At 40.5% G+C, this 13,132-nt stretch overlaps 1 protein-coding gene across 1 annotated transcript in view; it reads left to right on the top strand.

The window, feature by feature from the left end:
* The first annotated feature begins 403 nt into the window (after positions 1–403).
* Positions 404–13,132, top strand: part of anos1b (anosmin 1b) — a 38,396-nt gene continuing 25,667 nt past the window's right edge. Inside the window, exons 1-2 of the mRNA XM_079680268.1 lie at positions 404–788; positions 10,625–10,672. Coding sequence (XP_079536394.1) covers positions 612–788; positions 10,625–10,672 — 225 coding nt within the window. The 5' untranslated portion in view covers positions 404–611. The remainder of the gene's footprint in view (positions 789–10,624; positions 10,673–13,132) is intronic.

Raw genomic sequence — 13,132 nt, 5'->3', positions numbered from 1 at the left:
ATGATACCAGGACTGTGAAACTGAAGGAGCTAAATTAAATTCAACCACATTTTTTATTACACCTGTGCTTTTCACATTATTATAAAAAAAGGTCTATCTTAGCAGTATCTTAGCCTGTTGCATAAGCACCTTCGATAATAATGACCATGATTAAGCTTACAGTGATGACAATGTTATGGCAGAAGATTCCGGTATGCTGGATAATGATGATGTGCACAGGTACATCGGAAGTGATGATTGAGTATGAGTGTGGGAGAGTTGGATGAAGATGTGAACTTGTGATAGGAGAGATAGTTGTGACTTGTGACGATAACAATGAAGATAAAATAAAAATCGCAGAGGACGAGCACCCTTTGGGGATAATGAATTTGAAAACCATGTTTGCATCTCCGCGTGACTGCACTTCACCGGTGGCGGTGGTGGGAGTGTCCGCGAGGAGGGTAGAGCCGCTTCACTCATTGCTCGCGTGCAGACAGGAGCAGCGCTTACATGTTTTCAACTTAAAGGGTCGCAAGAGCAGTGCGTTGACGAGCCGGAAACGAGGAAGAAAGGTCTGCCGTTTAATTTGCGCGTCCCTTTATTTTTGTCTTCTTTTATTGCCGCACGGTGTAATGTCTGTGTGTCGGGCGGCTTTGGTACTCCTCTGCTCGGTGTTGGCGGTGACTCTTGCCCGCAGGAGTTCACCAGAGCAGGAGGATGTTCAGGAGAAAATCAACAGCGCCAGATGCACCTCCAGGTGCCTCTCTCTGCACATGACGCAGCTCACCGTTGCCTTCAGACACCTACAGGTACAGATACTTTTACTCTGTTTACCAACCTTGAAGTAGAATAACACCTGTAGTCAGTAGCAAACATCTCCACCAAAATAATAAGTAATGGTCAAAAAAAAAGAAGACAGACAGCCATGAGTGAGGATTAGTTGCTGTATTTTCCACTTAATCTCCAGTCTAATCCCATTAGGCTGATACTTTAACATGTGCATACTCCTCAAATTTAACCAATCTGGCTGCACAGTTTAAGACAGTTTTACCCCACACCTTATAAAGGTGCATTACTGGTATTTTCTGTATTTTTGTATGACAGTTGCAGTCAATTTGTGTTGTTGCAACATGCTGTATACTGCAGCTCCATCAGGCTCATGCATAGTTCGGTAAGATGCATTAAGATGAGTAACCCATCTCCTTTATCTATTTAATAGAGGGATATGTAAGGGGGATTTAACAGAAGTTGGGAAAGGTATTCATCTTGAATCATTCAGGTGCAGTCAAATTCAGAGGCTCAATAGATCAGGTTAACAAATGTATTGTTATCCACTGTACAGTTTAATAGCTGCTCTCAATTATTAATACCACAGACATTAGCATTCACTTTTAATTGGCTCTTGAACCGTTATTCAAACATCATATAAATAATTATATATATTCTGGCCTCACAAAGACATCCTTAACCACCATTCATAGATTCAATGTGTTGTACTTAGTTGTACAGCTGTCAGGAAAGGTATTGCTTGCTGTAGAAATATTCAAAGTCATCAATTTTGTGACAATCATCAACATCTTTAAAAAAAAAATACGCCCTTGTCTTCTTTTGTATGTGTCTTTAAAGAAACAATGGCCACTCTTTGCTACATTGTTCAGATATTTTAGATCAGCTGCTAGAAGGTTTTGTTACGCACAACCAAAAAAGCACAGTGGAGCATTTACTGCCTAAATAGTTAATCAGAATAAACGATGTGATCCCACCTTAAACAGAGTCAGTTGTTTCTAACATGGTTCTCATCAGGAAGGTTTGATGTTGCCCAGTTTTGGTACTCAAAAAATGAGGTTACAGGTTCATAATACTTGACAAAATTACTCATCTCAGTGAGACCACTGGACCATGTTCAGTGGCCTTTGCAGTGAGGAATGTGAGATTAACGGGGACATTAGGACGTTACCAAGATCGAAAAGCCACTTATCGTTAACAGCTTCAACATGTGCTCGCTGTGTAGTGGGTGGGAAAGTCATTAACCACAGAGTTCAGCCCCAGTGGCTCTGATGTGTGTAGGACAAAGTGTGTGTATTCATGAGTCTGTGTGTGTATGGGTTTGCATTTGTTCATATATAAAACAAAGTTTTGGTCCTGGTCCATCCAGAATAGACTCCTGACACCTGTGCATTGGGTAATGAGGGTGGCCCCTGGGTGACTCTCTTGCAAGTGTGTATGTGTGTGTGGGGTTTCTGGAATGGAGGTGTGAGTAAGGGAACATTTGGTTTAAGCTTTATTAAGTGTAGTGCAGTAGTCAGATGTTAAGCCTCAAAACAGCAGCGATGCAACTGACCGGGAAGCAGCAAACTGTGCAGAGCTTCATTTTCTACTTTGTTTAAAAAAGTGAACACAACCCTAACCCTAACTCTTACAACAACTCTTTTATCTCTGTGTGACTTTTGCTTTCTGTAAAACGTTTGGCATATGTTGAAACTTCAAAGAATTTCTGCCTTTGTACCATGATATCTTCAAAGTCATCTAGCGTCATCTTTCCTAAGATTTTTTTAAATGAAATCACGAAAATATTTATTTCCATTCAGACAAGTCTACACTCACACTATATACATTCAATTTGAACACACAGGAGAGGACAATGTTGAAACTCATCTGAAGACATAAAGGGGCACTGAAAATGATGCGTGTTTTACCAAATTAAAAAGAGCCTTTAAACTTTAAGCAAACAAGGAAACAAGTTTCCTCTCAGCCACATCCTGGGTAAGAGCATCACTCCCTGAACCTATTATAGGACAGTGGAGCAGAACACAGAGAGATGAATGGGCTGGAGAGACTCTGTGATAGAGTGTTAATTTATTTAAAGAACGTAACGTTTAAAAAAAAAAAAATCCCTTTTGATAACAGCTCCAGTAACTATAACATCATTGATGGCAAATGGAGATTTACTCATCCTACCTCACCACACTCAGACTCAAAGACACAAACACACACATTGCTTCCTCTGGCTTCATGTGGGTGAACCCTGTGTTTTTTGTTTCTCTCTTAGTGTGTGTGGCTGGTGTGTAGCCACTCACATGTGAGTCACCAGTTTTCTATTTACACCTCGCTTTCTGCTTCTTCTCTGGGTTTTCCACTTTCCCTTGTATGGTGTAATATTATAATTATAGCTTGAGTGAGTATATATCTGCTTGTATGTTGTCATATTCCCAAACTCCTCCTTGATGTAAACTCCTAAAAATAAGAAAAAACAGTGAAGCCTCGCCTGCAGATCTGGATCTTTTTGCGCATACGTACGTAGTAGATGAGATTAGTCTGCGTGTCTCGAACACTCACAGGTCTGTGGTGCTGATGAGCCGATGGTTAGCGGTTCGAGCCAGGGCTGAGGGCCAGTGCGAGGCTGAATGAGCAGCCTGTGCATTCATGTTTAAGTGTGTGTGTGCCAGTGTGTGTCCCTGCTGCTCTGCGGTAGGTAAGTCTCATCAGCCCAAAGGTCAGTCAGCCAACCAGTCACGCTCTGAAAAAGTCCAAAGACAACGGCCGGGTCAGGTTGCAGAGAGATAGAGAGATAAAGGCAGGTATAGTGGTCAAGCAGCAAGACAGACAGGGGAGATGGAAAGACAGGTATATGGACAAAGACAGGTGTAACATACACACATGAAGACAGACAACCTGACAAACTGATACACTGGCTTAAAAGTGGACTGACATGCAGGCAGACAGGTGAGCAGTGAGACAGGCAGAGGGCTGGGTGACGGCACGAGACAAAGGCTTGTTTGACTCACCTGAAAGATAAAGCAGATACCTCCTTCTGCGGCTTTGTGACTGTCCTGACATTTGATCGGAAGAACCAGGGATGGATGCTGATACAATTGTGGCAGCGTAGGAGTGACTCTCACCTGCAACCAGGACAAGAAATTCCAAGACACTAAATCACAGCTGGAATGAAACAACTTTGGACCGCATCGCTTTGTTCTATCAGCTCGAGAGATAATATATATCTAGAACCGACGGCATATTATATCTGATACTTGAGCAATTAAATCAATTCTTCTTCCAACCTTCAGACCATGAATATGAAGCATGCCGCCAGCAGTCGGCTTATCCTAGCTTAGCACAAACACTGGAAACATGTGGAAATGTCACTTTCCTGAAAAGACGGTCTCAGTTTTACAGACTGTTCTGCTAGAATGTATTTGTCACAACCAATCATTGTGTTAAGCTTATAAAGTGTTTTTCTTTCTGAGCGCCAGCATCTGGTTTTCAATTGTTCCCAATAAGGAGATAGTGTATCAGGACGATACGTCTGCCTAGAGATGAAGCGCTGTGCACATCCTTTTTAGAAATGTTCCGACTTTTCTGGTTCAAACTTTTCAGAAAGGGGAGGGGGCGTGACTGTCACTTTTCAGGCACACCGCCATTTGGTATCCATCTAATAGATAGTAGCCCAAATAGATGATAACAATCCAAGGGATTATGCTAGTCCATCATTCAATGGTGCTTAGAGTGGTGAGATGTTGTCGAAATAAAACAATGCACTTTTTTCATTATCTGTTGGGACAAAGCCTTCCCAGGTGCTTTTCTGCAGTAGTTTGTATTGAGCTAAGCTTACAGATAAGTGAGTGCTATCAATCTTCTTACGCGTATTTCCTTAAATGTTGCACTTTTCTTTGAATTTTTTGGTCATTTAAAGGTGACCTATCATGCAAAATGCACTTTTGTACGTCTTTTATACATGAATATCTGTCCCCGGTGTTCCAGGGAACTCACCAAGTGTCAGAAAAACACAACCCTCTCTGTTTTCCTCCATACCCAAATCTCTTAAAAAGGGCCTGCAACGGATCTGATACAGACTGATCCAGATTTGAACACTTTTGTGACATCACAGAAGTGGCGCTAAGGCTATTGGGCCAACTCCACCAATCAGGAGGAGACAGCCACGGACATTGCCGTTCGAAAGCGCTGGAGACGCTGTAGTACATATGCCAGGCCTGTAGATGGTGCTGTTCTCACAGAATCAGCCCATGCAAAGACTGTTAAATTGAGCCAAATGAGGAATGGCTAAAATGCATGATCTGTTTGGTATTTTGAAAAATAAAAAGTATAAATATGCCTTATATAGGTATGGTCCTACACTATATTATTCAAATATAGCATGATAGGTCCACTTTAAGGTATTTTGTTTATCAAGTTTTAGCATTGCTGCTGTTGTAAGTGAACCGAAACAGAAAGACGGATGTTGACGTAATTGTCGGATGGGGAAAAGTTCAGGAACGTATAACAACCACTTTGTTGTGACTCTTGTTGTTTACAGGATATGGAGCACCGCAAACACTAACGTTGACACATGCACAGATGCACACGCACGGGTGCACGCACGTTACTTAATTAGGGGCTTCTGTTGGGAATTTTCGGACCTCAAAATTGGCTTTTTGGAAGAACTGAGTAAAAGTTATTCATGATTCAAATTTGACCACACACACCCGCACAACAACACGTACCCACAACAAACACACCGTAACTGCTCCTGGGTCATCTGGGTGTTATTAGGAGAGTTAATGCCTCGTGCTAAATAGACTTTCTGCTGCGCCTCACTGCAAACACTGACCACAACACACACACATAATATGTCCGCACACTTTCTGTCTCTTGTTCACACACACACACACACACACACACACACACACACACACACACACACACACACACACACACACACACACACACACACACACACACACACACACACACACACACACACACACACACACACAGTTTTATCGCTGCATCTGGCAGAAGTGTGATTTATATCTCACTCTCTTTCAAACACTGAAGGGTGTGTGCAGCTGTGCGTGTGCATGTTGATATGGATGTGTTTCTGTGTGTGTGTGTATCTGTTCCACCTCTATCCCTCTGTTGCATCCAGTAATATCAGGTTGTTATTCTTTAACAGTGATGACTGGACTCAGCAGTCATCAGAGCCATGTGGAAGTCCTTTAGTGTTTCTCAGTCCGCGGGTCACTTCTGGTTCTGACGGGCCTCAGGCTCTGACAAATGTATTTTGCCGATCCCAGGATAGAAAGTACGTTGTGTTTTTAGGGTTGAAATCAAATCCAGCCATGTGGAAAAACACCGTTAAAATGAAATGGGAATTTTACACTTTTTGGTCCAAGATATAAATCATCAACTGGGATATTTTTCAAGTTATCATATGAGCAATAGTGCTATTTGGAACATGAACTTTGAAAAAGTTTTGGACGAAACCCTTTTTTTAAGTCTTTATTTCGGTTTTTTAAGACTTTAGAATAAATAAATATATAATATTTCCAAATAAATACATAAAATAAAACTTAATTCATAGAAGAAGTAGTGCAACAATAACATTTTAAATGCTCTTCCACTCTGGATAAAAGTACACTTGAAAAAATGTGCTTCCCATTTATTAAATAACCCAAGCCAGACGAATGGCAGTCAACTTAATTTATTGTGTCCTGTTTCACAACTAATATCCACCACTCCTTTCCAGTCTCCTCTCTGCTCCTATTAACTAAAATGTATTTCCATCCTTCGCCTTCTTTTGTCTGTCTCCCTATGCTCTTTTCAACTCCCTCCCTCCCTCCCATTTCCTCTCAGCCTCCCATCCAACTTATTTCTCTTCTTCCAGTCACCTTCTTCCAATTCTTTCTTTCTCTACCACACTTTTTTCACATGTGCAGCTGTTTTGCCGCAGACAGACACACACACACACACACACACACACACACACACTCTGAGACCCTACGAAACCCCAGTCTGACCACCGTTTAATAGCCATACGGCACACAGGCCCATCTAAACGGCCTTGATTGGCTCTGACAGCAAATATGTCCCATGAAATTGAATTGGGATCAGTTTGTGTGTGTACTGATGTATGTGTTGCAGAAGAATCTGGAGAGGAGTGACAGAAAAGGAAAGAGAGCGTGAAAAAGATTAAGATGAAGATGTGAGGCCATCGGCGGGGAAAGCAGCTTTATATCTCATCAGTCCAAATCTGGAGATGTTTAACTGTCCTCAGTTCTTTCTTCATGGAGCATCTACAGCATATCATCACCTTTATTCTCAAGTCCTCTCCTGTCACTTTTACATAAGCTGGCAGCAGCGTGGAGGGACTGAGAGGAAGAGATGAAGGGTAAAAATGAGAGACACAAAGAACGACAAAGTGCATTTGCGTCTCTGTTTTTTCGACATCAAAAATAAAAACTGACAGTTTAATCAGCAACAATGACAATTTTTCAGTTTTATTAAGGCCACAGCAGTGTATAATCTTAAACTCCCACTCCCTCGAAGCTTTTAAAAATATTTTCATCTTTTTGTTGTCGCTGCAACAGTCAAGAACATACTGTATGTATTTTGTAAGGCTCTACTTACAGCACCCTGAATAAAGCAGAATGTAATACATTTTAAAGAATATTTCACCCCTACTCTTATTTGTCTCTCATTGTTCGTATAAAATGTAACCAGCCCAGGTACGTTCATTTTGCAGCTTCAGAAAGACATTGTGGTTAATGTGGGGAATGTGTAACAGAAGCCAGAGTAGTAAAAACTGTAAATGATATCAATCCATCAGAAGGAAATTCCTGAACATCACAAACTGATACTGAAAGAGGATCTGAGGATGGAATTTTCCTTTCTGCTGCACCCCCAGTGTCCCAATTCTACGGCACTAACGCAACTTAAGGCTACCCTGTGGAGTTTCTGACCACGATGAGAAACGTTCTTATAGAGGATTCCTCTTTTGTTTGTTCGCACAAACACATTCCTAACAATGTTTTTTCCATTATTCCACCGTTTAGGTGTGTGGTTGAAGACTGCGAGCAAGTAAACATGGATGCAAACATTGCAGGATTAAAATGGTATTAAACATTGGGATTTGAGATATTACGAAATAGTAAATTCAACATTGTCTTTAAGATGTTTTGACTCTTAGAATATCCAACAAAGAATGTAATCCCTTTTTGAATGGCCACAAAAAGGTAGTCTGGATAAGCTTCCAAAAGATCCAGAATATCTAAATACAATTTGCTTGGCGGACATTTCATAAACATTTTCCGTAGACTTCCTTAGGTCCTCAGCAATACACCCACTATGTGCAAAGTCAATCGGATGAATTTTTTTGGGGAAAATAGAAGGACAGACATACAGACAGAGATTCCTTCCATTGTATTTACAATGAAGGGATCTTAAACAATCCAAGCATATATTATTGAGGTTATTCAAAGTTTGGAGAGAGTTAAGAATGTTGATAATGTGTATCAGAAGGTGCTTTGAAGAAAGGAGGGAAGAAAGAAAAGGTGGGCAGAGGAAGGAATTGTTTTGTCACTGTAGTGATAGTTGACAGCTGTTTCTCTTTTCATCTATTCCTCTTTACATCTATCCTCCCCCACTGACTTGTTACTAATTTATCCATCAGAGATTTTACCTTTGCTTTTAAACTCTACTTGTTCTCCTCTCACTGTCTCTACATTAGGCATTATTCCCTCCAACAACTAGCACAGCTTACTGTTAAGCCCATGGTGTTTGAACACCCTATTAATACACATTTAGTCTTAAAGGCATATACTAGCACGGGCAAGTCAAACACTTTTCCGGCAACCATATGACCGATGCAATTTCTGTTAAACTCTTGACTGAAATAGTTGTAGTCGTGGTTCCAAACTGGATCCTGATTTTGGTTGCACGGCTGTTGTGTCCTCTCTGAACACTAACCACCTCTTCACTGTTGCCAACAGCTGGACAACCGAGGCAATAGTAAGCAGCTGTAGCACAGTGGAAAGGGTGAGAGAATGAGAGGAATGAGGCAAACAACATTTGTGGAGAACTTGGAGCTCTGACCATTTTCACACTTGTGCTTAATGGTTGGTTTCAGCTGAAAACAGGCGTGACTCCCAATCTCACAGTCAATTATAAGCTTTTAAATATACTATCTATCCAGCACTTCTTTAAAGGTTTGTCATGGTCTTAAACGTGCTCCTACTCCAGTAAAAATCCTCCGCTGTTCTAGTGACAGCAATTTCTTAAAGCTTCTACATGCAGCGTTCCCCAGGGCTTATTTTAAGGGGAATAAGTCTTCATCTACGTATATCAAAGTATAATTTTGCTTCTTTGGAAGCTATTTAACTAAATTACTATGCATCTCTTTTGAATGTTAAGAGTGAATGTGCCAATTTAGCATTTTCTGTACCGTGAAAGCCCTTAACCCCTAATCTCTAACCTTCAACCTCTGCACTGTTACCCCAACTCTAACCCCTTAACCCAGAAACACAAAGGCTACTTAAAAGGTGTGTGTGTGTGTGTGTGTGTGTGTGTGTGTGTGTGTGTGTGTGTGTGTGTGTGTGTGTGTGTGTGTGTGTGTGTGTGTGTGTGTGTGTGTGTGTGTGTGTGTGTGTGTGTGTGTGTGTGTGTGTGTGTGTGTGTGTGTGTGTGTGTGTGTGTGTGTGTGTGTGTGTGTGTGTGTGTGTGTGTGTGTGTGTGTGTGTGTTTGGTTCAGGCTAAAAAAAGTGTGATCAGGAAAGGGTTTAGGAGTCGTTAAGAAGGCTTATCACACACACACACACACACACACTAAAAGCTCATATAGTTATTTCGATGTTGGACGCTGGCATTGTGAATGTGCCAATTAATTAAAGTTAAAAAACAGCTTGAAGGGTTTTCATTAAGGGTTGCACTTGAATAATTTGAAACGTTGTAAAAAACCCTTTAAAACAACAGGGTTTTTTATTTATTCAGCCAACATGATGAATATACATACATTGCTTCCAGATCCTTTTTGCTCTAGTTTGTTGAATGTCTTTGTAAATTGAATATGTTTAGGTTTTGTACATTGAGTTCAACGAAACAGTGTTCTATCAAATAAGGATAATCAATAGATTAGTCATGACAATAATCATTATGGGGACTGTAAACTTGTTTTTTTAAGTTAAATCCCTTATATTGATCATGGTATTAATTGTGTATGTATCATTAAAACACATTTTAATGTTTTCACAATGACATAATAATGAGAGAAATAGACTTGGATCCTTAGATACAAACAGTTTATTTTCTGTCAACGGTACACTCAAATTGCAGGTTTGAGTACACTTTACTTGCAAGGTGTTTCATTTGGATAGAAACCATTTTTGAAAAGGTAAACTAACTTAAGGACGAAGGGTTGGTTTGGTTGATCTGTATTTCTGTCCTTGTGGTCATGAGATGACGTCTCCCTCTGTCCCGGTGATTATAGCAGCCATGTTCACTGGCGGTCTTGACTCACTTAACAGAAACTCATCGAACACACACCCACACCAACACATAAACATACATCTCACCAAGTGACGCGTCCTCTGTCTGGTGTAGGAACCGCTAACACAGTGCGTTAGGTCATTCTGCTCCCTGAGGATACAAATGTAAATAGGAGAAAGGTTGTGTTTGTCTGCATGTCAGGTTTTCTCTGGTTATGATGACCTTTTATGAACAATATTTAGCTTTCTGTTTCCTTATATGTTAGACAGCACTCACAGGAATGGGTCAAATGTGGGCAGAAAGTGTCAAACACAGGATTTCTCTGTGGAAGATGTATGTCTCTGTGTGTGTTTGTTTTAATCCTCATCCTCTCCATTTCTTCCAGAGTGACCATGTTCTGGTTTGGTGTGAAAACCACAGACGCTGTGCGCAGGTAAATACTCATACACAAACACTTCCTAACTCCTAAAGACATTTAACTGACTAACATTCATTTTTCCTGAAGGCTTACCAAAACATGAATCACTTCGTGCCTAACCCCAACTCTAACCCTGTTCTCAAGCCAGTCATAACCATCAAAAGCTAATCTATGGTCAAGGGATGAAAAACGGGTTAAACACGTTGAAACAGTTACTCTAATTCAGTTGTTGGTTCCAGAAAACACACTTGGCTGTGTTTGTGGGTGGTCATCCTGTGAGGAATCATTTTTTACTAGTCCAACAACTTCCTAATAGTTAGTTTGGCTGGACCTTCCACATGTTACACCTTCCTAAGCTCATTGCTTGCACTGCCAACAACACCAGTAGACTTACTGGTGAAAAGGGAAACAAAGTGGGAAGTCTAACTGACTTCAAATATAAACATGGCAAGTCCTGTGCCTGTAGTCATCAGGCTGCACAACAAGGGGTCAATCATGTAAAAAAAAAATAACTGGACATAAATATACACTGTTTCCACAACCCATGTTAATATATTAGTAGTAGACCAAATATGTAGATAGATATGTACAGATGTCCATTTTCACGTGTCACTTTAACTAATTTCTTACTTCATAATTGATATGACCAAATATGTATATATGCTGACAGTTATTTTACTCCTATTTTTACTCATCTCCTATTTCATAGTCTTTTATTATTATTATCATTATTATTATTTTTTTTTTTCTTGATTTTATTTTTGATTTTATTAATCTGTGTGAATCTGTGCTGTCCTGTTTTTCACGCTTACCCTGTTGCTGATTGTACAACTGAATTTCCCCACGGGATTAATAAAGGTCCATTTTATCTTATCTTATCTTACTTCACCTCCAGAAAAGAAGAAGGTTCTTGAGGCTTAAACCGCCGTCAAAATGTCATTTGCACTAACATAAGAGAAGAGATTTGGATCAAAACTTAAATTTGCGCGAGTGTTTTGATCTTTCTTATTGAGTGAATTGAACCAGCTCAGTATAATACCAGGGCCATGTGGCTGGCACATAACTCAAACACATTTCTATTTAACGGTTTGTAAAGTAATATAAACCCTTCTTGGTTTTTTGGCTGTAGTTAGTGGCTTTAATTAAGTGTGATACCACACAATGAGGCCTCCTGGTACTAGAGCATAATGCATTTGACACGACAACAGTAGACAGAGGTCACTCTGCACCTCTGCTTTGAGTGGCAAAAAGAGAGAGAGAGTTTCTCGTGCTTCCCTTGTGTGTGGAATCTCTACACCGACCACAAGGCTCCTGTAATAGCAAAGGTTGTGTTTTTAGTTAAAATAACGTCCTCCCCTATATACCTATTATCCATCCAGCCTGGAGCAAAAAATATGCCCTGTTAATTTACTTAAAGGTGACCTATCATGCAAAATGCTCTTTTGTACGTCTTTTATACATGAAGATGTGTCCCCGGTGTGTCAGGGAACTCACCAAGTGTCAGAAAACACAACCCTCTCTATTTTCCTCCATACCCAAATCTCTTAAAAAGGGGCTGCAACGGATCTGATACAGACTGATCCAGATTTGAACACTTCTGACGTCACAGAAGTGGTGCTACGGCTATTGGGCCAACTCCACCAATCAGGAGGAGACAGGCACGGACATTGCCGTTCGAAAGTGCTGGGGACGCTGTAGTACATATGCCAGGCCTGTAGATGGTGCTGTTCTCTGCTGTTTTAAAAAAAATAAAAAGTATAAATATGCCTTATATAGGTATGGTCCTACACTATATTATTCAAATATAGCATGATACAGTAGGTCCACTTTAAGACTGCCCGCAAGAGGCTTCACCGTGAGTGTATGTATGTGTGTGTACGATTGTGTGTGCGTGTGAGTGCTAATTAATTATTTGATTCAGGAGGAGTTTCCATGCTGTGTATTTTAAGCTGCCAGTCTGTTCTCTCTTCAACATTACTGTGGATGTGTGCCATATATTTAGGTAAAACATGATGTTTTTAATCAGAAAGGGTAGAAGGTAAAACAGGAAGATATCTTCACTGTTAGAAAATAACTCATATTACACTTTATATTGATCACTAAGCACAATATGTGATATGAAAGATTATTTCCTGGACTAAATAATGACTCTGGGTGATCTGCAGCCCAATGTCTGTCATCCAGACCTTTTACTTACTGACCCTAAGTTACTCAGTAATAATGACTTCTTGAAAGATTCTGATGTGTTTTCTGAACTCCCCGTTCAGGTTCAGACCTAAAAGCTGTTTCCCAGCTGAAAAGCACACCTGAGTCGTATTTTATTTCTTGCAACACTTCCAAGCTCTGCTGCAAATGGACAGCCGGACAAAGGGAGAGCACTAAACAGACCTGAGACAGCGAGCTTCCTATCCGTTCAGGGCGTATATCAGTAGTGTGTGTATATTGAGTTCAGACGGGGTTAATGTCTACAACCCT

This window comes from Notothenia rossii (assembly GCF_949606895.1).
Source record: "Notothenia rossii genome assembly, chromosome: 1".
Classification (NCBI taxonomy): domain Eukaryota; kingdom Metazoa; phylum Chordata; class Actinopteri; order Perciformes; family Nototheniidae; genus Notothenia; species Notothenia rossii.
Note: the sequence above shows the minus strand (reverse complement) of the source record. Positions and strands in the feature narration are given on the sequence as shown.